The sequence below is a fragment of the Piliocolobus tephrosceles genome, chromosome 10, assembly GCF_002776525.5.
Source record: "Piliocolobus tephrosceles isolate RC106 chromosome 10, ASM277652v3, whole genome shotgun sequence".
Classification (NCBI taxonomy): domain Eukaryota; kingdom Metazoa; phylum Chordata; class Mammalia; order Primates; family Cercopithecidae; genus Piliocolobus; species Piliocolobus tephrosceles.
This window is the reverse complement of record NC_045443.1, coordinates 119,903,047-119,928,168: the sequence shown is the minus strand read 5'-3', so window position 1 is coordinate 119,928,168 and position 25,122 is coordinate 119,903,047. Positions and strand designations below refer to the sequence as shown.

The window sequence follows — 25,122 nt, the reverse complement described above, 5'->3', positions numbered from 1 at the left end:
AATCAGAATGCCCCATTCCCCAGGGTTCTCATTAACTGTGATTTTGTTGCTTTTCACAAAGCCTTTGGGAACTTTTAAACGACCAACTTTGCAGGTATATATGCAGTTCTGGAAATGGTACTAAAAAGCATACTTACGGCTGGGTGCGATGGCTCATGCCTGTAATCCCAGCACTTTGGAAGGCTGAGGTGGGTGGATCACTTGAGGCCAGGAGTTCAAGACCAGCCTGACTAACATGGTGAAATTCTGTCCTACTAAAAATATAAAAATTAGCCCGGCCTGGTGGCAGGCACCTGTAGTCCCAGCTACTCAAGAGGAGGGGGTACAAGAATTGCTTGAACCCGGGAAGGCAGAGGTTTTAGTGAGCTGAGACTGCACCATTGTACTCCAGCCTGGTCAACAGAGTGAGACCCTGTCTCAAAAAAAAAAAAAAAAAAAAAGGAAAGAAAAGAAAAAAGAGAAAAAAAAAAGGCATACTTAACAGATGAAATCCATATGGTGTCTGGAATGTGCTTCAAAATAATGGAGGTGGGCGTGAGGTCTCAGAAGAAAACAAAATCGGCCCGGAGTTGATCATTGTTAAAGTGGATGATGGACATTCATTATGATGAAGGAGCTCATTATACTATTCTCCATTTCTGTGTGTACTGGAGATTTTCTGAGCTAAAAAGGTAAAAAGTACATGCATTAAACTTCAGGATAAGTTCAATCACACCACTCTATACAAGTCTAATTTCAGATCTTTACCGAAAATAAGGGAAACCATGTTCTGCAGAATCGAGTCCACATCAAGATGAAATGCTTTTCACGCCATTTAGAGATTAGTCTTATAGCTACAATTACTCAACTTGAAGTTTTGAAATTACCTACGCAGTCTTCAGCGTCAACGCCTACTGTCGCTCAACCCTGCCCCTCTGATCCCCTTTCCTCCCCCGCCCCACCGGTCCCAGGGCTGTGGGCAGAGGCAGCTGGAGTGGGGTGAGTTCGGGGAGGGTTGGTCCCCTGGCTGTCTGGATATCTGCTTCCTGCCAGGTCTGTGCCAGGTACGGCACCAGGCCCTGGTCCTGGTGAGCTCGGAATCTGGTGGGGAAGAGAAACTGAGTAATTTAACATAATTAGTGTCCTGAGAGCCGCTCCGAGACTCCATGTGTGCGCGCACGTATGTGGCGGGGAGGGCATACGAAGGCTGGTTTCTGAGGATTTGATGTTTAAAGAAAGACCTGAAGGAAAAGAGTGGAGATGGAGAAGGGCTTGGAGAGAGGAGACAGGCCTTGGGAAAACTGTAAAGAGCAAAACCAAACCAAACCTGGTATGTTCAGAAAACGAAAAAACAGCAAAGAAAGCAAGGGAAGGGCTTCCATGAGGGCCCGGGACTTTGTCTGGAAAGCACTAGAAGGATTGAAGAGAAGAGCGACCTGGCTAGACTTGGGCTTTTTAAAGCTCATGCTATGATGTGGAGGACAGACGAGGTCACTACTTGAGCTGCTTGGGCAATGGCGTGACTTGGATGGGGGTCATGGCAGCGGGGATGGAGAAAAGCGGATAATGTATTTAGAAGAAACTGAGAAGAGAAACTTGGCAGGACTTGGTATTGGGAGGGGAGAGAAAGGACATCAGGGATAACTCTCTGGATTTGGGCTTGGTGAGTGGTGGAGGGAGAGGCCACTTACAAGATGGAAAAGCCCTGTTAGGCTTCTCTGACCCATGTGGCCTTGCTACCTCAGATATGACTCTGGTTTGTCTGTAAACGGAATTAACCACACCACCACCTTGAGAACTGTGCAGAGCTGTACACGCCCCTGCAGCAGCCGGAAACGTTAAGCCTGAGCAGGGCCCAGTGCACATCAAGGAACGGGACTCCAGGGCACTGGCCTCGCTCCCTCCGGATCCTGCTCTTGTTGCTGCTACTCCCTCCCCAACCCAAAAGAAAACTTGGCTTTCTCCTCCCATCACGTCTTTATCATCTTTTAGGATCCCAGGTAGGTATGGAGCTGTGCTCAAAACATTAACACAGACACTTGGTGCTGAGCTCAGTGGAAACCGAGTTCCTTCCAGCCCAAAGGAGTCTGTGAGGCGTTCACCTTTCTCTCGAGGACCCCCGGTTCTCAAGGCCCAGGCTTGCTTTGTGTCTCCTCAGGGGAGGCGTGGAGGTTTGATCAGACAAGAGCTTGTGTATCAACCCACTGCATTCTAGATCCAGATCTGGGCAGTCATCTCATGAATCGACCCCACGGCTCTGTGCGGAGCTGGCTCTTCTCGCTGGGTCACCCTGTCCAGGCACAAGGAGCCAGATGGGTGGGTGTGGGGCCCAGGAAAATGGCAGAGAAAAGCTTCTACATGAAACAGAGATGAGCCAAACTTTCTCAGCACCTGAACAAAGGGACATTTCTACTGGTCAGTTTTCTAGTCTTTCCCATCTCTGGTATTGAGTCAGTAACGAGCAGGAGAACCACAGTGCCTAGAGCCTCCCACTGTGACTGAGGATCTTGCAGAGCTGGGCCAGTGCTGGCTGTGCTGATGACTGTACTCTCTAAGCACAGAGCTCCATGGGCTACTGAACACTCAGACACACGTGATTTCACGTGAAACTGTCAAGGGTGCAGGCCTGGTGCTGTTTGCCCAAGTCCTGGATGAGGAAATGAGAGGTTTACAGGGGCACCAGTGAGCTCTGTCCACCTGGGTGCGGCCTGGAGCAGTGGCCTGCCTCACTAGCCCCTGCTGAGGAAACAGGCAGAACCTGCCACACTGGGCCTTTCTCATCAGCCTTTGCAGGGAGGCCTGTCTTTAGGAGCACCGACCTTCTGGACACACCTCCAGAATCGCCCCCCCACCCTGGGCCTCTTCCCCACCCTGGGCCTCCCTCCCAGGCTGATCACACCTCCCAAGATTAGAAGGAGCGAGCTGGCCATGGGCATCGCTGTGCTCAGATCCCCTCATTTTCCCATCTCTTCCACGGTGCAACAGGATAGTGTTTAAGGCCACACATCACAGGCTTTTCAAAAAAAAATAAGGTTTCTTTATTGTCTTGGATGCAAATATAGTTTTAAAAATGCATTGTAGTGTTGAATACAGCTGGTGGAAACGTGCTTCTTGACAGCAGAGCATCAGAGGGGCGTACTCAGGGTGACGTGGACCAGAGGGGGCCTCTGGCCAAACCAGACTCTTCTCTGGTTTGTTCTTCAGACCACGAGGTGGAACCGTCTCCTCAAAGGAGCCCTGCCACAATCACCAAAGCTCACACCAGAAAAAACCGCCATTTACACAACAAACTGAACCTAAAAAAGGAACAGAACATGGTGCTTCCGCTGTGAACAAAACCAGCAAGCGAACCCGCTTTCCTTTCCTGGGCTGTTCGAAAAAGATTCAGCTGGAGAAACGGGGGCACTGTGGGCGGCCCGTGGGGGGCGGCATGGAGCTGTGGGGCCCGGGCTGAGCCCTTCCTGCCTTTTAACTGCAGGATGTAAACTCTATGGAAATGTACAGAACTTCAGTTTCTCCCAACCCTCCACAACCTCAATTCTTGAGACCACCAAATAACTGTTAGGAAACGCAGAAGAGAGTCCTTCAAATGAGCTACAGCCGGGTTCAGAGAGCAGAACCAACAGTGTGACTGGGGCATGGAGGTAAATTCTGACACATGATTCGAGGGGAATTTCACAAAAACAAAATTCCATGAAGTAAACACGGACACGCAAGCTTGTGCAAGTGCACGCGCGCATGCGCTCTCACACACACACACACACAGTCAACATTCAATGTGAAGAGTTCCCTTTTCTTTCTTGAACGTTGATTTTTTGCAAGCCCTGACAAGCAAAGAGTCCCACACGGTGGCCAGGGCGGGCCAAGACCTCAGAATGAAAAGCCCACAGCTGCTCTGTCCTCACCCACTCTGGAGGCCAGCCCTGGTACAGGCATGGGGGTGGGGGTCCTAAAACGCTTTGTCAGCGTTCCTGGAGCCCTGGTCAAGTTTCCCACGTGCCCCATGTGTGTCCCTCACATCACAAAAACCTGTCCAGCCGCCCAAGGCCACGGAGTCCACCGAATGCCACAAACATGCTGCTGAGCCTCAAAGCTCTTCAACCTCCCACCTTGCTGTCCCCTCTCCCCTGACAGGTGTGCAGACAAGGTAAAATCCTCCAAAGCAGAGATGTCAAGGGCCTGGAGCCACACGCCACATCCCCGTACATCTGTGGCACCCTGGCCGGCCACCACTGCACACGCTGCCTGCCTGATCATGCTGTCCAGCTTTCCTTTCCCTTCCCCAAGGAAACGCTGGGCCAAGCTGAGCTCCAAAATGGGTGGGTTCCTCTGGGGCCAGGGAGCAGGTGTCCAGGGAAAGGCCACTTTCCCATCAGAGGGAAAAGAGAGAGGCTCAACTCACACCCAGGGTGCCTGCTAGGAGGCCTCAGGCAGGCCAGGCAGGAGCCAGGCAACAAGGGAAAGGGAGAGCTGAGGGCCAACAGGGGTGATGAGAGGGGCCCTCCAAGCCTTCCCACTTCGGAGCCAGGGTAAGGAAAGAGCTGGATTAAAGCAAAGTCCATCTGCCAGTGCAGAATCAGGCCTGCAGCACCCCAAATCCCCCCCATACAGGGGTCTACTGGCCCGGGACAGGCCCAGCTCCACTCCCACGAGTTCTAAGAGCATAATGTCCTGTCCAGCAGACAAGACCTCACCATCTTGAAAACCTGAACCTGCCACCTCAGGTTCACCCAGAGGCCAGCTAGGGCCTTGCAGGAAAGGGCCTTGCCAGTTCCCAGGTACAGCTCCCCTCTCTGAGAGAGACCCTTACCTGCACTCCAGCTGCCAGTGGGGCCAGTCACGGCTCTGCACGGAGATGAGGTGGGTGTGTGAGCCCCCCACCCCAGCAACAGAAAGAGGTGCTGCATGCCACTGTGCCACTTTATCTGGGCAGGGACTGGGGGTGTGATGCCCTCCAAGAATCTAAATTTACATCCCTGTTAGCCAGAGCAGAGAAACCTTAGGATTGACTTCTAGAAAAGGGAGTGTGGTCAGGGCCCATAGGCAGGAAATGGGAGGGCTGGCTGACCACTGACCCCACTCCCCTGGCCAACGGCTCCAGGACCATGTGCAGCACTGGGACGCCTGCCGCTTTCCAGCCCCTTCCCCTCAACCAAACCCAACATTGTCATCAGCACCAATGGCCAGCACTGCCGCTGCTCCCTGCAGTAAAATCCTCCAAAGTAGAGATGGCCTAAGAAGGTGGCCAGCCAGCCCACCCAGGGTGCCGGATGCTGTGTGGCCTGCCGGCCAACTCCAAGAAAGGCCCTCAGTAGCGCCTGCCCTGCTCTGGGGTCTCCCACTCACCATGGAAGGCAGCAGTGCAGGGCAGGGGCTGACAGCACAGGGCGATTTCTCAGAAACCCGCCAGGGATTCCAGCAGGACTTCTGGTTTTTCTTTTTGGATTTTCTATTTTTTTCTTTTTTTGAGATAGGGTTTCGCTCTGTCACCCAGGCTGGAGTGCAGTGGTGCAATCTTGGCTCACTGCAACCTCTGCCTCCCAGGTTCAAGCGATTCTCCTGACTCAGCCTCCCCAGTAGCTGGGATTACAGGCGTGCACCACCACACCCGGCTAATGTTTTGTATTTTTAGAAGAGACAGGGTTTCACCATGTTGGTGAGGCTGGATGTGAACTTCGGACCGACCTCAGGTGATCCACCCACCTTGGCCTCCCAAAGGGCTCGGATTACAGGTGTGAGTCACCGCATTTGGCCTCTGTTTTCTTTTATTTAGAGGCAGGGTTTTACTCTGTCAGTCCAGGCTGGAGTACAGTGTGGCATGATCATAGCTCACTGCAACTTCTAGGCTCAAGCAATCCTCCAGCCTCAGCCCCAAGTAGCTGGGACCACAGGCACTCACTGCCACACCCACTCGGCTAATTAAATTTTTTTTTTGTAGAGACAGGGTCTTGTTATGTTGCTAAGGTTGGTCTCCAACTCCTGAGCTCAAGTGATCCTCCAGCTTCAGCCTCCCAAAGTGCTGGAATCACAGGCAGGAGCCACTGTGCCCAGCCAAGATTGATTTTCTTACTCTCCAAAGCGTCAGCATTTTGAAATTTCTTTTATGAAAGTGGGGGCAAGAATCAGGGTGAACATGAGTGTAAACAAAGCCCACCCTGAGGTCAGCACCCACTGGAGGCAGCCAGCAGAATGGCCTCAGATGTCCCTGCACCTGGCCCAGGAGCCAAGGACAGAGGTCAAATCTAGGCCCCTTGGTCTGGCTGGATTCATCAGGCAAGATTTGAAAACAAGAAAACCTCCAAAACAAGAAACAATCATGTCTGCAGCAGAGATACAGCACTGTGGCCCTATGGCCATGGCAATCGTGAGCACCAAGAGAATGAGTTACAGAAATATCTCCAATACAAAGACATGCGTCTCCTGGACAGTGGACAGTCGCTGGGACACACACACACACACACACACACACACACACACACACACACACACCCTTCAAGGCTCACACAACCTAACAGCCTTAAATACCTGAAGAAACAGAATCATGACATTAAGTCAGCAGAGGGAGAGGTAGGCCGAAGCAGCAGGAGGCCAATTTTATATCCCACGGAGTTTAAAAAGAATGAATCCCCAGCAAGGGGTGGGGAGAAAGCCACTGACTTAGGAGAGTTCTTGGCCCAGCCAACCACTGCGGTTATCTACACGTTTTACAAAGGCACGGAAGTGGAGAGGGGCTGCACTCACGACCCTCCCCAGGGCCCACATAGCTGGACACGGTGGCCTCTTCCTTTTTCCCTTCTGGCCTTGGTGGAATTCCTACCACCGTGGCCTCTGCCTTTGGGACAATGCCTTCATGCTTATCCCTGGGTCAAGGATGGAGTCTATTACCATTTCCCAGGGGAAATTCCAAGGACCAGCCTAGCCTCATCTTATGTTCACCCCAAAGGAAGGTGATCTGGAAAGCCTGTAAACACACGCTCTGAGTGGCTGAGTGGTGTCACCAAGCTGCTTTTGTGCAAGGCTGAAGCACAGATAAGGGGGCAGGCGGTTGGCCGGAGGCCTGAACTGAGGAGAGACCCCTGCAGGCCTGCAGGAGCCAAGGAGAACCTCCAACTGGATCTAAACTTTGGGGACAGCCTGGTGTGACCCTCTTCACACGGCTCCCAGGCTCCCTCAAAGCCCTTCCCAGGCCCTGCAGGCAGAGAGGGAGGGTGAAGAGAGGCAGAGAGGGCAGAGGTTGCCTGAAAGCCTGGGCTCCGAACTCCTCAGCAGAGCTTTAAAGTGCGTTCTTTCCACGAGGAGGTACCCTCGGCCGGGCTTCCTGAGTGCTGGAGAGAGTGCCTGCCCCTGCAGCTCCCTGCAGAGGTAGCCAGAGAAGGGCAAGGACTGAGGCTGGGCCAACCTCCCACCGCACGCTCAAAATGGCCCCCAGCCCAGCCACGCCTCCACCCAGCCCTGATCCGGGTAGATTCTTTGCTGTCTGATCTGAGAGATGCCTAGAGACAGCTCTGAGGGCTGACCACTGCAGAGTGCTGCCCACCAACATTGTTTCCTTCTCCAAACACAAGACAGGACAGACTTTTGAGTGTGGGGGCATCCTTGGTCCGAGAACTGTCCTGGTTTGGGGAACCCAGCTGAAAGACATCAGACAAGATGACAGGGCTGACAGCAGGACGTGGAGTCTGATCTTTCGGACACTAGAACTTCAGGGTTCTAAGCTCCCACTGGACACGCTTGACCTGTCAACAGCTGCAGCTGGAGACAAGTAGAGAAGAATGGCAGAAGGGCCATGGTGGTGAGGTGACATCCGAGAAAGTCCCAGGCTGAGTCCCTGTGGATCCTGCAACGTCAGGTGGAGCTAAAAGGGGACAGATGAAACACACCCAGCAGGGCCTGTCAGCCAGAGCAGCCAGATGAAACACGCCCAGCAGGGCCTGTCAGCCAGAGCAGCCACTGTGCATCACACACTTCCATTCTGGTCCTGTGTGTCCCACATCCACCTTTCTGCACACATGTGTCCTGGAGGCTCTCTGAAGAAGGCACTTCCTCCTGGCAGCCTGCCATGCATAAGCCTGAATAGAAGCCCAAGTCCATCCACAAGGGCCAGGCATTGTCAAGAGTTGAGGGGAGAAAGATGCCTTCCGACTGCCCCACGGGCAGGCCAGAGAGTGGAGCAGGGCATCAGGCAGAGGCATGCATGTGGACAGGACGTGGCAGGAGGGGACAAGGCTGGGCCTCAGGACAGGAGCAGGCCCTGTCACCCTCATCCCATCGCTTCCGCTCACCGGCGCCAGGCCTGGCAGGCCACCAGCAGGGCAGGACCAGCAGGGCCAGCACTTCCCTTTTGTCTGGGCTGCCCCAAGGGCAGAAGAGGTTGGTAAATGAGGTCACTGAGTGAGAGAGTTCACAGCAAGGGGTTCCCAAAGGCGGGCTATTGCTGTCAGCAGGCCCCGAACCTGCTTCAGACCTGAGCATGGCCTCCCGACGCCACGGTGGGCCAGTAGAGTTGGAGAGAGGCCCCAAGGCTGAGCGTCAGGAAGGGCTGGGGGGGCGCAGCCCACTCTCCATGAGCAGGGAAGGGTCTCCTGGCATCTCATGCGGCTGCATGCCAGCTAAGCAGCTAGGACTCTCCCAATCTTTTGCCGATCCTGGTGACGGCCTTGGATGCCTGCTCCGGCAGCTGTGCCGGGTCTGTGAGGATGGAGGTGGAGGTGCTCAGCTGCCGCAGAGTGTTCAACACCACTGCAAGACAAAAAGGGTCAGACACGGGCAGTGACACAGAACCACCACACACCATACACCTGCTTTCGTACCTACAACCCATGTGGGAATGCTCAGACATGGGGCAAGTGGCAGCCGCTCTGGACTGCAGGGAGGAGTGCTGGGGCCCTACGCCAAGACCTGGGCACTCACCCCTCTGCCTCCAGAAGCCTCCCCAAATCCTAGCAGGAGCTGCTGTAGGCGGAGCATCCTATGCTGTTCCTGGTGCCACGGGGCTGCCAGCTGTTCTGATATTAAGCTTCTATAACCTTAACATACAGGATCATCTTTGCTTGTTATTATAAGAATTACTAAGAAAACACACCTGAAGGCACCTGATACAGGGCCTGGCAAATAGTGTGCACTCAATCCATGCAAGCTGGGTCTGAGCAGGCTGGGAGACACAGGAGGGCAGGAGCCTCCCGCCCCCACTGGGTGCTCCTAACTGAGGGCCTCCTGGACAGCACTGTGCCTCTGCCCCGGCCCCACCTGGTTGCCTGCAGTGGAGTCTGGCAAACACTGTTCTCAGCCTGGGGCCATCCTCCCTCCAAGACTAGCATGAAGCCCCCCACCCTGGCACTGCCCCACTCACTTGGCCTGAGGATGGGCAGGGAGCAGTGCTGGTCCAGCCAGGACAGCGCCGTCCGGTGCAGCTCCTCCAGGCTGCTGGTGGACACCATGCCCTTGAATGACTCAAACAGCGGCTTGATAATTATGCTGAACTGCAGTGTGTGGTTAAAGAAAAGGCAGGCACAGAGAGGGGCTGGGGACTGCAGACCTAAAGGTGGCCGGGCTGGCCTACTCCTTCCCCCCGGGGCTGGAAAGCACCTGCCCACAGAGAATGGATCACTGGGGAAAAGGGGGAGAGATCTCTAGGCAAGGTATGTCTTCCACTTCACGAAAACACTCTGCTCTAACTGTACCTGGGCAACAGGGCCGAACACCAAGCCGGCAGGGGGCAGGGACACAGAAGGTCTCTAGTTTGGAACAGGTCCTAGCACAACCACGTGATCAAAATGGTTCTTACATACAGTGGCAGGAACATCAGAAGCACAGAACAGGTGGAAAGGCAGACGCCAACCGGGCATGGTGGCTCACGCCTGTAATCCCAGCACTTTGAGAGGCTGAAGTGGGTAGATCACTTGAGGTCAGGAGTTTGAGACCAGCCTGGCTAACTTGGTGAAACCCCGTCTCTACTAATAACACAAAAATTAGCCAGGCGTGGTGGTGGGTGCCTATAATCCCAGCTACTTGGGAGGCTGAGGCAGGAGAATCACTTGAACCCAGGAAGCGGAGGTTGCGGTGAGCCGAGATTGTGCCACTGCACCCCAGCCTGGGTGACAGAGCAAGACTCTGTTCTCAAAAATAATAATAAAGGCAGGAGCCATCTGCCTGAAAGTGGTGTTTGCCTTCTATGTTAAATGCAAAAATGCATGCCAGTCTCCTAGACCATCTTAGTGAAGGCCCGAGGCTTGTTTCCTCTTGGACTTTGATCAGGACGGCACCCACAGTTCCCCCACCCCAGCCTGATGATGGGGAGTGTGCCATTTCATCAAAGAGGCTCCGATTCATTCCAGATGCCACCCAGCTCTATTAATGACAGGGATCAGGACCAGGGCAGGCAGTAAAACAGCAACACAGGGAATCAGAGCTGGAGGCTGTCACCTGTTCATTTAAAAACTGCCTCTTATGGCCGGGCATGGTGGCTCACACCTATAATCCCAGCACTTTGGGAGGCCAAGACGGGGGGGATCACCTGAGGTCAGGAGTTCGAGGCTAGCCTGGCCAAAATGGTGAAACCCCATCTCCATTAAAAATACAAAAATTAGCCGGGCATAGTGGCATGAGCCTGTAGTTCCAGCTACTCAGGAGGCTGAGGCAGGAGGATCACTTGAGTCTGGGAAGGTGAAGGCTGCAGTGAGCTGTGACTGCACCACTATACTCCAGCTTGGGTGACAGGGTGAGACTCTGCCTCAGGGGGAAAAAAGATACAAACAAAAACACCTGACGCTTCCCGCACACACAGGTGCTGTGCCTGCCCTGCCCGACAGCTGCAACTGGATTCTCTCCTCCCGCACGACCGTCACCTCTGTCAGACCCAAGCCTCAATGCCACGGCCAACCCAACACATGTGCTGGCTGTTTACTCAGAGGCAGAGCAGTGGCAGGGTGGGGAGTGACCAGGCAGGAACCACTCCCCGTAAGAGCCATGCTGCCACCTGGAAGGCCAAGTTCAGGGTGGCCTTGGCCCAAGAGTCCCCAGAGGTGGACAGAGGTGGACATGCTCCGTCAGGCTTCAGACTGGGCTCTGCCACTCGGTGGAGGGAGTCCTGGTTTCCGCCTGTCACAGCAGGTGTGGCACTCACCCTCCCTCCCTGTGGCTTTGAGGACCAAGCTGGCTGCCAGGCTTTGTGGGACCACTCCTCCTTCCCCTGCACCTTCTGCAAGTGGCTCTAGCATTGTCCTGATTTCTTAAGGACCTAGAGAGCGAAGCCCACCGTTCTGCCTCCTTAGCCCTTCCTGCAAAGCACCCTGAAGCCCCATCAGCAGCTCCAGGACACACAGCAGGCCAGGCCGGACCACTCTCTCCCGAGATAGACACTAGCACTGCCTGTCGTGAGGAGCTTGGTGACAGGCATTTAAAGAGTCTTTCTAAAGTAACTATAGTGCCAAGGTCTGTGGCTTCAGTGCATTGGCTGAGGGCGGGGAAGAGCAAAAAGAAAACCCAAAGATACGATCCAGAACTTCCAATTCTGCAAGGTCCGGCTTTTCACGTATTCGTCAAACATGTCTCTCATGTGATCAAACTGGCGCCGGGTGACGGGGACTCCCGTGGCAGGGAGCAGCTGCTGGCAGGAGCTGAAATGACAGGAGCCATGGGAGCTGTGGAGCAGCCAGTGGCCAATAAGGACCTTGGGACACAAGATGGACAGGGCTGGCCCAGTGCCGTGCTGCAGCCAGGCACAGAGAAGAGAGGTCTGTGGTAGGAGGGTGACAAAGAGCAGAACTACTGCAGCAAAGAGGCATCGACCAGTGACAAGGCCACAGGGTCTCACCACCTCTGAGGCAGGCCCTGCGTGGGGTTGGGGTGCCTGGTTGGAGCCCCAAGGCCCAGAAGCTCACATGATGGTGGCATTGAGCTCCTCGATCTCCTCCCGAAGCCGCCGGGCCTCCTCCTGCATCTGGCCCCTCTCCTGCTGCAGCTTGGTGATGTACTCCACGGTCTTCTGCAGTGTGATGGCGTGACTGGTCTGCAGAAGGGGCAGGTGGCTGGAGGCGGCACCCATAGCCAGCAGGCCTGCCACCAGCAATGACCATGCAGGGAGCACGTCTTGCCAGCTCCCCTGCCCTGCCACGGCCCACACTCTTGGCAACTCACCAGCTTGGAATTGTTGGAGATAAGGCTGTTGAGCATGTCGAAGCACATCTTGATGTTGAAGCGCCTTTTCTGCTCAGCTGAGATGTGCTTCATCTGCCGGTTCTGCTGGAGAACCCACTGGTCACTGAGACAGGCACATTGCAGGCACACTGCCCACCCCTCCTCACCCACTACGCTGATGCTGGGTGCCCAAGGGCCAGGGCTAGAGAGCTACGTGGGAGGAGGGCATGACAAGAAGCTGAAGGCTCCAATGAGGAGCCGCGGGGACAAGACGGGGAACCCTACAAAACCTGCTCCGCAGAACGGAGCACAGCCAGGGCTGGGAACCGCAGGGCTGCACGGTGCATCCCAGGTGCTGCAAGCCCCGCCTTCCCCACCCAGCCCCACCTCCTCCCCCAGCCCAGCCTTGGTGGTGGCCACACCCTTCCTGCAAATGATGCGGTACCTGCCACACTACGTGGACTCAGCATTGGTTCCAGGGCTTGGGGCCCACCCAGAAGCCTCCAGCGGGCCCACCGTCCCCACAGGGCTGGTTCGTGGGATGGGGCAAGGAGAAGCCTATTTCTGATCCACCCCTGCCTGGGCAGCTCTGGCTGGGTCTGAGGTCTCCATTCCAGACAGACACAGCTCCTTGATGTCCTTCTGCACTCCTCTCCCCTCCTCCCAAGGGAACCAAGACCCGAGAGAGACATGCAGTACCTTTAGTGCAGCCACATTTTTGGGGTCGGATTTCCCTGAGCAGTTGTTCTGGGGAGACTGAGGACTGGGGCTCTGCTCCGATGCACATGGAGAGGCCTGCCCTGAGTTTGGGCAGTCTCGACCTGGTAAGGACAGACTCCTCTGAGGGACGGAGCCCTGGCCCCTCAAAGCCACCAAGAGGCAGTCCAGGGTCTCTGCAAGGTTATGAGGTGCTCGCTGCTACCCACGTGCTGTACTTGGTTCTTTAAACTGCACACACATGCTTCCTTAGATTTTTCTTATTCACTCCCCAGAAATTTTAAATTAATAACAACAACAAAAACACCCTTAACCCACACAGAACACGATGGAGCAACCCTGTGTAATGTGTTTCAGTCACTGGTGTCACTTTAGGAGATATTTCGCAGGTGGGCTCCTTATTATTATTATATTTTTAAATTAAAAACCATTTTTTATAGAGCCAAGGTCTCACTATATTGTCCAGGCTGGTCTCAATCTCTTGGGCTCAAGCGATCCACCTGCCTCAGCCTCCCAAAGTGCTGGGATTAGAGGAGTGAGTGACCGCGCTTGGTCCCAGGTGGACTCGGCCTTCTTGGCCCATCCCGCTTCACTGTAACAAATGCCTCAGCTTCCTTTCCTCTCTGTCGGATTATTTTCCCCAAACTCCCCGTGAGGCTGTACAGCAGGCTTTAAGTTCTGTGTTCTGAGACTCCGGAGACCAAGGCAATGAATGGTTGGCCCTAACCTCTCCCTCGATTATTTGAGGGGCCTAACTCCCAACTCTCCTGTGTTTCTGTCTTTCCAGACTGAAGAGTCCTTATTCTCCAAAGCCTGTCCTTGGAAAAGGCCCCTGCTGGCCGAGCCCGCTAAGTCAGAGACCCTCCCTCATTCGTGTCTTCCTGAGGAGGGAGACAACTCTTCGCTCACAGAGTTCTAGGAGCAGCTACACCATGCTTTTGTTTGTTTAAAACAGAGTCTTGCTCTGTCGTCCAGGCTGGAGTGCAGTGACTCCATCTCAGCTCACTTCAACCTCCACCTCCTGGGTTCAAGTGATTCTCCCATCTCTGTCTCCTGAGTAGCTGGGACTACAGGGGCATGCCACTACGCCCTGTTGTTGTTGTTGTTATTATTATTATTATTATTTGGTAGGGACAAAAAAAATTTATTTTTATTTTTTGCCATGTTAGTCGGGCTGGTCTTGAACTCCTGACCTCAAGTGATCCACTTGCCTTAGCCTCCCAGTGTTGGGCATACAGGCATGAGGTACCGCACCCGGCCTACACCATGCTTTTATTTAAGAAAAGAGGCCACTTCCATTTCCCTTCCTGGCATGGCAGGCATTTGAGGGAAGGGGCCCCATCTGCTTACACCCTCCACCAGCAGCACAGCCTCAGGCAAACCATTCGTCCCTGACCTGGCCTGCTGGCTCCTCAGATGTCCCTGGGCAAAATCAGTCCTGCTCTGACTGTCTCACCCCTGGATGGCCCAAGAGTGGCCATGGGGCACAGACCTGTAGTGCTGAGACCTGCTGGGGAAGGCCATGTTAGTGCCCAGATGAGGCTGGGTGGCTTCTGTGGCCACAGCAACCCCAGGCTGAAGTCCCCAGAGACAGGAACCCCAGGGCTCCTCAATCCCTTCTCTGGGTGAGAACAGCAGCTAGTGCCAGGCCTTCGTGGGCAGTCAGCAGGGACTCCCTGAGCACACTGGTCACCTACGCTGCCACGTGCCCACTACTTTTCGCCCTGCCAGTGCCACCACAGGTCATCCTGCCACCCACAGAGCATGTTCCCAGACTGTGTTATCGGCAGGCTTACAAGACCTCACTGTGTGTCCTAAGCCCAGGCTCCGTCCTGAGGACCCAGGAAGCGCCTCCCATGATCCACAGCAGGCCCAGTTACTTCCCTTGTGATGTCCCAACCATCCCGCTGAGTGAACACTCACTGGGCCCTGTGACAGTGACCTGGGGGCTGCCCCCATGCAGCTGGACCTGCTCGCCCTTCCCCAGGGGGTCTTGCGCTGTGCTCGGGAAGAGCCGGGAGATGGGGGCGGGCGGGCTGTTCGTGCCATGGCCGAGATCTGTCACCAGGATGCTGCTGTGGAACTCCGGGACCCCAGGAGCCTGCAGTGACATGGGAGAGAGGTCACCCCCGACCGCTGATGCACAGCAGGGCGGCACACCCGTCGTCTCAGGTGAGGGCTGCCCAAGAACAGGGTGCTCCAGGTGAGAAGGACACTGCAGGTCTGTCCAGGGCCCTCCTCACCCTGGCGATGGTAGCAGGTGCGATGACCACGTTGGACTGGGACACCGTGGAGGCCAACATCCCTTCTCTCTTCAGAGGCCCTGACGTCATGATCACCGCTTGTGGCTGGCCTGAAAAGGCAGCTGTCAGGACAAGGAGGAGGTTCAGGTGCAGCCCTGGACCACAGAGCTTGGCCCACCCTGCAGAGGCTGCCTCTCTGCCAGTGAGACAGCTTGTTTCCAACCGCAGGGGACAAGAAGACGAAGCCACCAAGGCACCTAAAACTTTGTGTGACTTCTTGAAGGAGGTATGTTATAGACCCAGTAAAGAGATAACCAGGACCATGTGTTTTCACACTGCAGGTTGTGACTAACTTTAAAAAAAGAGAGAGGCTGGGTGCCGTGGCTCACACCTGTAATCCCAGCACTTTGGGAGGCCGAGGTGGGTGGATTACCTGAGGTCAGGAGTTTGAGATCAGCCTGGCCAACGTGGTGAAACCCCGTCTCTACTAAAAATACAAAAGTAGCCAGGTGTGGTGGCACATGCCTGTAATCCCAGCTACTCAGGAGGCTGAGACAGTAGAATCACTTGAATCCGGGAGGTGGAGGTTGCAGTGAGCCAAGATTGCAGCATTGCACTCCAGTCAGGGCGACAACAGTGAAACTCTATCTCAAAAAAAAAAGAACAAAAAAAAGATAGAGAATAGAGACTGGGTGTGGTGGCTCACACCTGTAATCCTAGCACTTTGGGAGGCCAAGGTGGGCAGATCGCCTGAGATCAGGAGTTCGAGACCAGTCTGGCCAACATGATGAAACCTCATCTCTACTAAAAATAAAAAAAATAGACTGGGCGTGGCAGCTCATGCCTGTAATCCCAGCACTTTGGGAGGCCAAGGAGGGTGAATCACAAGGTCAGGAGTTCAAGACCAGCCTGGCCAACATGGTGAAGCCCTGTCTCTACTAAAAATACAAAAAATTAGCTGGACGTAGTGATGGGTGTCTATAATCCCAGCTACTCGGGAGGCTGAGGCAGTAGAATCACTTGAACCCGGGAGACGGAGGTTGCAGTGAGCCGAGATCATACCACTGCACTAGAGCTGGGCGACAGAGTGAGACTCTGTCTCAAAAAACAAACAAACAAACAAACAAACAAAAATTAGCCGAGTATGGTGGCACACACCTGTAATACCAGCTACTCGGGAGGCTGAGGCAGGAGAATCGCTTGAACCCGGGACGGGGAGGTTGCAGTGAGCCAAGATTATGCCACTGCACTCCAGCCTGGGTGACAGAGCAAGACTCTGTCTCAAAAAAAAAAAACAAACAAAAAACCAAAAAAAGATAAGAGCATAGAAAATGGACTAGATCATGGACACGTATTATTTAATGCCACTTTTGTTTCATTTAAGTGGTTGTGTGTGCATGCACGCACACGTGCACACCAGGGTGGGGGTGGTGGTCACAAGTTTGAAAGCCTTTGGGATGGGAAAACATCCCTCTGCTCTGGGTCGGGGGGAGCCCCACACTGAGTTCCCCCACCTGGCTCACCTGGGGCAATGCAGGTGTTCTTCAACACCAAGGACATGGGCTCTGGTTTGGGAGCAGGCACGATTTTGTGGGGCTGCTTAGGCCTGCCCCCAGTCAAGGGTACAGGTTTGGGGTGCACAAAAGTTAACCGTGGCTGGGGAGGCCGGGGGACAGGAGACAGTGCCAGTCCACAGGGGGCCGCTGACGGGGCAGGGTGATGGGTGGTGATCACAAGGCCCTGACTCTGGCTGAAGGTGGTGGCAGAGGCGTCATGGGTGAGGGTGGCGGAGGCCGTGTGGGTGATGACAGACGGCACTTTGCTGACTCCAGCAAACTTCTGCGGCTGGTGGAAGGTGGGTGGAGCTGGGGGGTTCAGGGAAGTGGCAGGAGGAGGAACTAACGGTAACACGGGGGAGACAGGTGGTGGGGCGGGGCTGGGAGACAGCAGGGGCATGGTGAAGACGGGGAGGAAGGGCTGCGGGACACTCAGTGGTGCCTCTGATGGACCGAAGTCCGTGGGCTGGATAAACGGGTCCTCAGCCCGGGAGGTGTGTTCACAGCACTGCCCGTCCACGTGAGTCAGGGGCGGGGCGGTAGGGGGCGCGATGAGGCTGTCAGGCAGGCTCACGGAGGGGAGGGTGGTGGTCTGCAGGACGCTCTCCTGAAAAAGGAAGAGAGGAACCAGGAAGCAACACTGGGATCAGACAATTCCTTTCTAGCGCTGCACACTGCCAAGTCCAACTACACCGGCCAGGTGCTAGGACAGAGGGACAAAGGCCATGTCTCCATGCCCATGGCTGCTGATCTGGGGACAGGGATTTGTGTTTCCCTGCGTGTCTGCGGGGGTCTTGTTTCCATTAAAAACTAAGTAACTCAGAGCTCAGATAAGGCAACGGCCCTCACACAGCTGGCTAGCAGCCTGGGAATATCTTGTTTCTGGAGTCCAGCAGAGTCTCCCAAAGTCTCTGCCATCTTCTGTTACTGAGCAGAGGCAGCCTGGACTGCAGCTGCTCGGGGCTCCCCGAGGACAATTTCACGTGTCAACTGGTCATCAGGCCACCTCTTCCTAAATAAGAAAAGCTACAAGGAATGGTTCAGATCCCAGTCTCTGCAGTAGAAATTCTTCCTGGAGCCTGTTTGAAGATGATGCCAGCTTACTCGTATCTAACTGGTCATGGGCATAAGCATGAGGGCTCCATAAGGACAAAGAATGGTACCTCGCTGAGCTCTGTAGCCCAAGCACTTATAAGCAACTTTTTGGATTGCTTAGTAAAACGTGAAAGAAATATACAGAAGTTATTTTTATTAGTAATCCATGCTTTTCTTCTCTGTCTAGCTAATTCCATGTTAATTAGTCGGAGCAGAGCTAGCTGCACGTAGGTTACCTGGCACTCAGGCAGGAGCACACCTGGACGGACAGTCTCCCACCCCATGGGTGCTGAAGGATGCTGTCAGAGGGCTGGAATCGTGCCTCTGCACATTAGCACTGGTCTAGCACCGCTTGGCGCTTTGCTGGTGACTGTGTGGCTATGTCATTAGCCTTGCTCCGGCAGCAAACCTTTGATGAGTAGCCCTGTGCTTGCCAGCCCCTTCCCCCACCCATCCCCCAGCTTCCTCTACCTGTGCAGGTGGGTTGTTGGGATCTGGTACAGGTGCTGAGGCAGATGCAGGTAGCATGGAGCCAAAAATGGAGCGGCTAGAAGAGAAGAGGTCTGAAAAACAACAGCAGGGGTCTTCTGAGCTCAGTGTGCCCAGCATTTGCTGGAATCAAGACTCAAACAGGGCCAGGCATGGTGGCTTATGCCTATAATCCCAGCACTTTGGGAGGCCAAGGTGGGTGGATCATGAGGTCAAGAGATCGAGACCACCCTGGCCAACATGGTGAAACCCCATCTGTACTAAAAATACAAAAATTAGCCGGGCGTGGTGGCGCATGCCTGTAGTCCCAGTTACTCAGAAGGTTGAGGCAGGAGAATGGCTTGAACCTGGGAAGCAGAGGTTGCAATGAGCCAAGATTGCACCACTGCACTCCAGCCTGACGACCGAGTGAGACCCCCATCTCAAAAAACAAACAAACAAAAAATGGTGCCAACCACCATGCCTGGTTGGTGCCACCAGTGGTCCCAACTACACGGGAGGCTGAGGCGGGAGGATCGCTTAAGGCCAGGCGTTAGAGGGTGCAGTGAGCTGTGTTCTTGCCACTGTACTCCAGCCTGGGCTACAGAGCCAGGCTCTGTCTCAAAATAACAAAGACTAAAACAGGCTGGGTGTGATGGCTTGGGAAGCAGAGGCAGGAGGACTACCTGGGCAACATAGGAGACCCCATCTTTACAAAAAATGAAGAAATGAACTGGGTGTGGTTGTGTGTGCCTGTAGTCCCAGGTACTCAGGAGGCTGAGGAGGGCGGATCACTTGAGCCCATGGTTCAGGGCTGCAGTGAACCACTCAGGTACTCAGGAGGCTGAGGTGGGAGGATCACTTGAGCCAAGGAGTTCAGGGCTGCAGTGAACCATGATTGAGCCACTTCATTCTAGCCTAGGTGACAGCGCAAGACCCTGTCTCTAAAAAAAAAAAAAAAAAAGACTCAAACAAATCAAGGACCAAACCCCTGAAGTCCACATGGCCCAGGGGGTGCCATGGCCAGAGGCATTACCCTTAGAGACACCTTTTTTTTCTGTAGAAAGGGGGCTCTGGTTGGAACCACACATGTTGGCAACTATCTTGGGCTCTGAAACACTCCCAGGCCTGGCGTTTCTGCTGCTCTCACAACAGCAGGGGCTCAAGGACCCATCTAACTGCAGGGCCTTGGCAGGGAGCTGGCCGTGTTGTCAGCGCCCTCTGCTGCTTCGAGGGAGAACTGCTTACAGTCACGGCTAAACCCAGGACCAATTTCCTTGCTGAACAATGTCCCAGAAAAACTTCACAGACCTTGCAGTTACTATAAAAAACAGTTCAGTTTTTAAAAAAATTCTGTGCTCGCCCCCTTGCCCATTCTACCAAGTCTCTTTCTTAAAGGAAGGCAGCGATCTGCTCTGTGCTGGGCTGGGGGAGATGCAGGCAGCCGCGCTCTGTCTGCCTCTGGTCCTCACCCTGGAAAGGCTCGAAGGTGTCCATGAAGTCCAGGTTAGGCTGCAAAGGAATCAGTCCCGGCTGGATCATGTCTGCATTTCCCAGATGTGCTGCAAGAATCACAGAGAGAGGAACCATTTTGTCTTCTCAGACAATGTTGCAGGAACGTAAAAAAGGCCTGGAACAGACCTTCCTGGCCCTGCTCACATTCTAGAGTCTTCCAAGGAGCTGGCTGGGATTTCTACCTTCTCGTGGGTTTGTGGCCATTTCGAACCCTCAGAAGGCAGGAAAGTGTTTTTGGCAGGAAGGTAAAATTGAGTATCAGGGAATGGACACCCCAGGAAGCTGTGAAGAGCTCAACAGAGAACAGAGACTTCCCCCAACACTGTTCTAATTTTCTTTTTTTTTTTTTTTTTTTTTTTTTTGAGGCGGAGTCTTGCTCTGTCGCCCGGACTGGAGTGCAGTGGCCGGATCTCAGCTCACTGCAAGCTCTGCCTCCCGGGTTTATGCCATTCTCCTGCCTCAGCCTCCGGAGTAGCTGGGACTACAGGTGCCCGCCACCTCGCCCGGCTAGTTTTTGTGTTTTTAGTAGAGAGGGGGTTTCACCGTGTTAGCCAGGATGGTCTCGATCTCCTGACCTCGTGATCCGCCCGTCTCGGCCTCCCAAAGGGCTGGGATTACAGGCTTGAGCCACCGCGCCCGGCCCTAATTTTCAATCTTAGGGCTCTTCCCTGAGGGGTTAACTGGAAGACTGAATGCCACCAAGGTGAAGGGTCACACCCGGGAGTGCTTCCGATTTTCTTTAGTATGAGTCACGGCCCGGCTGCCTTGGCTTAGGCATGGCACATGTCCCCCGTGAAGGGAACAGCATCTGAAATGTGCCAATGACTCAGACTAGACCCTGCTGCTATCCTCCCACCATGGCACTATGGGAATGGCAGCTGCCCAGTAGGCCCACTCTGCAGACCCACCCACTCGGTACGTGCAGCCTGGATGTCAAATGAGGCCAGCCATCATTCCCTTCCTTTTACTGCCTGCCCCCAACTGTGACGCGCAGCAGCTCAGAGACGGCCCTGAAGGAACCCTGGCCCAGAGGAGGCCTGGCAGAGAAGGAAGTGGCTGGCTGTTCAAAGCCCAAGGCCCTGGTTTGGGTTACCTATTTCCCGGGGATTGGGCCAGGCCACCGGCTGGTGTGAAGAAAGCGTGGAGAAGAGGGTGTCGCTGAATTCCGACATGAGCATGTCTGTGTCCAGCAGGGGGTCCTCCTCCATGGGGACAGGGGTCTTCCATCCATCCCCGTGCTTGTGCCAATAGAGCATGTCATCGTCCTAACACAACACCAACATGGGGGAGGAAGCGTCAAAGAGTAACAGTAGGACGAAGAATTCCCACACCTGTCACCTCGGGAAATTCGTCACAGGGCTGCTCCGTGGAAGTGAGGCAGTAGGGTGGAGGCATTCGGAGAGTGGCTCCCTCCAGCCCACCCAGGAGAGAGAGCTGGACTGCTTCTTGAGCCATTCCTGAGACTCCAGGGAGGGCCCATGGCCTGCCACCTTTTGCAGGGCTCCCCGGTGGGCCACTGAAGTCCCTGCTGTCTCGTGTCAAAGCGGAGGTCCTCAGAGCTCCCAGGCTCACCCACCTGGACCAGGCTGGAGAGGTCCTCATCCTTGTGCTGCTGTAGCTGTGGGCAAAGGGACAGGACACGGCGGTCACCAATGGCCCTAGGAGGGCCCCAAGGGCTCTAGAATATACAGAACTCTTGGGGAGGCAGGCAGGGGTCCTGCTCACACCATCCCCAGGCCGATGCCTGCACAAAGAAGACTCCCACCCAAAGCACAGATGGGGAAACTGAGAGCAAAGATGACCTGACTGAGGCAGGCCATCGCCTGGGCTAGTCTGGCCCACTGGGCCCCAGATTTACTGCTTGATGCTCCACATCCAGATGGGGCGGCTGCGGAGCCTACAGCCTCAGCCAGGGCTCTGAACCAGGGACTCTGCCGGCTCCCTCCCTAGGCGGGCTGCCTGAACACTCCAGCCAGATACCCTTTTCTTGAAGTAGGTTCTCCACTTGTGATACTCCCGGATCACAATCTCGATGCGGCTCTTCCAGTACTTCCCTTCCGTGGTGATGGCCTAGGACAGGGACAGAGGCCAGAGTGAAAAGAGGGGGCTCTGCTTGATCAGTAAAGCTCAACTGGTATACCAAGAAGTATCCGGCACTACAATCAGGCCTCAGGCAATCCAGCTGGAAACCCCACGGTGGCTACCACATCACTCAGAAAGTACATCCCACTTCTTCTGTGCCACAGCAGGGCCTCTAGCTAACAATGTGCTTTCATCTCAACACGTAAGGTAGCCAAAGGCCTTGGGGGCACGGTCCTGAGGCTCTGACCAGGAGGACGGGGTGAGAGCAGAACGCTCCAGCAGAGGAAGCAGCAGGGGAACGCTGCAGAAACTCCCGAGCCCCCCATAAATGCTCCTTCCCCACAGCGTCTGCCACATTCAAAAAGCAAAAATGAACAGTCAGTTCCAGGAAGTTTCAGGTGGAATGTGCCCTCCAGGAGCCTCTCATCCAACCTTTGCGTGATGCCAGCATGGATGCCTGGCATGACAGCCTCCGAGCTCTAGAGGTAAGGAGCCCCAGCGCCCGGGGCTGCCTCACTTTCTGATCTCAAGGCCCAAATCACCTCACCTACAAACACTGTGTGTGTCCCCGACAGCGACAGCGAAGATGCTTTTCTGTTAAAAAGAACTGATTACAATATTGCCATACCTAACAAAATGATATCCCTTGATACTGTCTAATACCAGATTATACCTGACTGTCTCAAAACCGTCTTTCATTAGCTTACCTTCTAAATTCCCCCTTTATCGTTAACAGTGAGACAGGCCTAGACAAAATGAAAGCAACGCAGAAGAGTATGCAGTGAAGAAAACATCTCCCCTCATCTGGCAGCCCTAACCCTACTCCCCAGAGGTTCCTGAAGTCTCTTAATAAAGACACTTCTGTATGTTTTTTTAGATACTTCCTGTGCATGTATAATCACACATAGACACACTTTAAAAATTAACAGAAAAGATATTAACCCCCTCAGTCCCTAGGCCAATCCCTCTGAGAAGGGGGAGGCTCTGCAGCCTGGGGTTGCCAGAGGCCACCAGCTCCCAGGCCTGGCCCCTCTACTCCCCTCCGCAGCCTCTCCTGCAGGACTAGCCCGCGGTGAGCCGCTCCTGGTAAGGTGCTGGTATGTTTCCATTCTCAACCACCCTTGGTCACTGCCAAGTACCTCCGGCCGGCGGTGCTCGTCTACATCCACAGAGCCGTCTAGGGGCGTCACAAAGTGACACACAGGATTCTTGCGCTTCTCCAGATCTGAGCAGAGAGAGGGTGAGAGTCTTGCCATGATCCAGACCCCTGAGGGAGCCCCAGCCTGTCTGCCGCACCCCTCCCCCAGGGCGGACCATATTCCCAGGTACCCTTTCCTTCTCCTTCCCTAGGAAAAGGAGATTTCAGGGGAATAAAGGAATCGCCTCAGCCAGAAAGGCAGTGTGGCTACTCAGAGAAAGGCCAGCCCAATACAAGCCTGCCCCAGCACACTCATCTCCCGAAGAAGCTGCCAGGTCCACGACACCCGAGCTGGAGAGAGAAGGCCCGTGCCTGAGTCTTCCTAGACCTGCTCCCTGACTCTTCAGATGCCACCCCTCTGCTGGGCCTGATAGCCAGTAAATGTCCACTCCCCTAGGACTTGGCTTGGGCTTCCTGTCTGCACAGACTGAACTTCTGTTAGAAACACCAGGTCCCAGGAGCAGACTCTAGCCCCTGGGTGCCCAGGCCTCCAGGCCATGGAGCTCCGACCACCACCGGCGCCCAGGCTGGGCAGCACTTACACTGCATGTACCAGGCCCGCCAGATGGCATTATTGAGCCGGATCTTGTCTCTCCACTGTAGCTTCAGGCCCTTGAAATTCTTCCACTTTGGAGACACCAACTTCCCACTGAAAGGCAAGGCAAAGCAGGGAGACTCAGTGATTACTCTGAAATTGAAGTGAAACTACAAAGTGCCACCCAATCATTCCAGGACCAAACTCCTGACTGACCCACCCCCAGCCAGACACCAGGCTTCACGGAATTCAGGTCACTGGGGGATTTCTTCAGAGCCACACAGGGCAGGGCGTGGCGGGGATGCTGTCAGGGTGTGGAGGGCAGGACTGGCTGCAGGGGTAGCGATTGGTGCGCGCGGCGGCAGCATGTGGGGTTCACCACATTCTTCCATCTACTTTGGCATATCCTACAAATTTTCCATAACTAAAAATTAAAAGAAATCTGTTGACCACAGAGTGAAACCCAGGCTCCTGTGACCTGGTCGTGGCCCGCCTGCTTTGCCACCAGCCCCCACGAGGCATTCACAATCCAAGTACCTGAGCATCCCACTGGCCTGAGCGCCTGCAGGGCAGGGCCCCTCCTGCCTCCCAGAGCCTCTGACATGGTCGTCACTCATGATGTCCCTCCACTCAGCCACCTTCTAATCCTTCAAGATGCTGCCCCCGACGCCACCTCCTCTGAGCCAGTCTGGCCTCTCCCAGCCTGCTGCCTATTCCTTCTGGGTCCCTCTGCTCTCCTCCACTCTGGGACGGTCTCACGGGAGCTCTCATGTAGCAGTATCTGCACACACGCGCCTTTCCCTGTTGACACTGCAGCTCCTCTAGGGAAGACTGTTAGGTGGCTTGGCACATAGTAGGGGCTCAATTAACAATACTTCATTGTATGTCAAGAGCACTTGTAAATCCAGCCTCCGTGGTGGCAGAGCCGTCTTTGGGCAGCCGGCATAGGGTTTCTCTTTTTCAGATGGCTTGAGATGGGCAAGGCACTATTTCTAGCCCGTATCACAGTGGGGCTGTGGAGGTTTGATCTGACCACAGGCCATAGTCCTGACCCTTCTCCAGTCCTACTCAGAAAGGCCACGTGGCAAGCCAAATTGCCAACAATAGTTGCAGCCTTCACAGGAAGCGCCTGAGCAACAACCATTCCGTGAACGTGGAACCTGCCCTGGAAGGCAGATGCCCTGGCTGTGCCCCTGGCAGCACCCTTGTGCCTATCCCCACCCAAACCCCCAAGGAGCCCAGGCTTTGGGCAATACAGGCCAGAAGGTTATGACACCCCCAGAAAAATGTCACAGTGCACCCTCTCATCACACAAGAGACATGCAGACAGCAGCAGCTTCTGTGCAACGGATTAGGGACTCAGAGCAGTCACATGCCTTCTTCCTTCCTTCTCTCCCCAGTTCAAAGGCTTGTCTAACCCACCTCCATGCTGATGGCCTGGCCTCACTGGCAGTACAGCAGGCAGCTATGGCACTGGACAGCCACCGCTGTGTCATGGCGTACCTGCTGCCACCACAGCAGTGCCCTGGGTAAAATCAGAATGACATCCCCTCCTCCGGAGTGTGTTAATAAGGACTAAATGAAAGCACACTTGTGTAC

At 54.7% G+C, this 25,122-nt stretch overlaps 1 protein-coding gene across 4 annotated transcripts in view; it reads right to left on the bottom strand.

Moving 5' to 3' along the window:
* Positions 1-5,903: 5,903 nt before the first annotated feature.
* MLXIP (MLX interacting protein) overlaps positions 5,904-25,122 on the bottom strand; it is a 68,723-nt gene continuing 49,504 nt past the window's right edge. Inside the window, exons 2-17 of one of the 4 annotated variants that reach the window (XR_002730223.3) lie at positions 23,531-23,637; positions 22,930-23,015; positions 21,689-21,778; positions 21,285-21,326; positions 20,802-20,973; positions 19,666-19,755; positions 18,197-18,288; positions 16,598-17,237; positions 15,075-15,196; positions 14,755-14,932; positions 12,814-12,935; positions 12,115-12,219; positions 11,859-12,033; positions 11,471-11,594; positions 9,329-9,458; positions 5,904-8,718 (exon numbers count right to left, since the gene is read on the bottom strand). Coding sequence is in view for 2 of the 4 variants with exons in the window: in XM_023205319.3 (XP_023061087.2) it covers positions 8,597-8,718; positions 9,329-9,458; positions 11,471-11,594; positions 11,859-11,986; positions 12,115-12,219; positions 12,814-12,935; positions 14,755-14,932; positions 15,075-15,196; positions 16,598-17,237; positions 18,197-18,288; positions 19,666-19,755; positions 20,802-20,973; positions 21,285-21,326; positions 21,689-21,778; positions 22,930-23,015; positions 23,531-23,637 (2,350 nt within the window). In the remaining 2 variants the exon portion in view is untranslated. The remainder of the gene's footprint in view (positions 8,719-9,328; positions 9,459-11,470; positions 11,595-11,858; positions 12,034-12,114; positions 12,220-12,813; positions 12,936-14,754; positions 14,933-15,074; positions 15,197-16,597; positions 17,238-18,196; positions 18,289-19,665; positions 19,756-20,801; positions 20,974-21,284; positions 21,327-21,688; positions 21,779-22,929; positions 23,016-23,530; positions 23,638-25,122) is intronic. The other 3 variants (XR_002730228.3, XM_023205319.3, XM_023205320.3) reach the window with 3 other exon arrangements.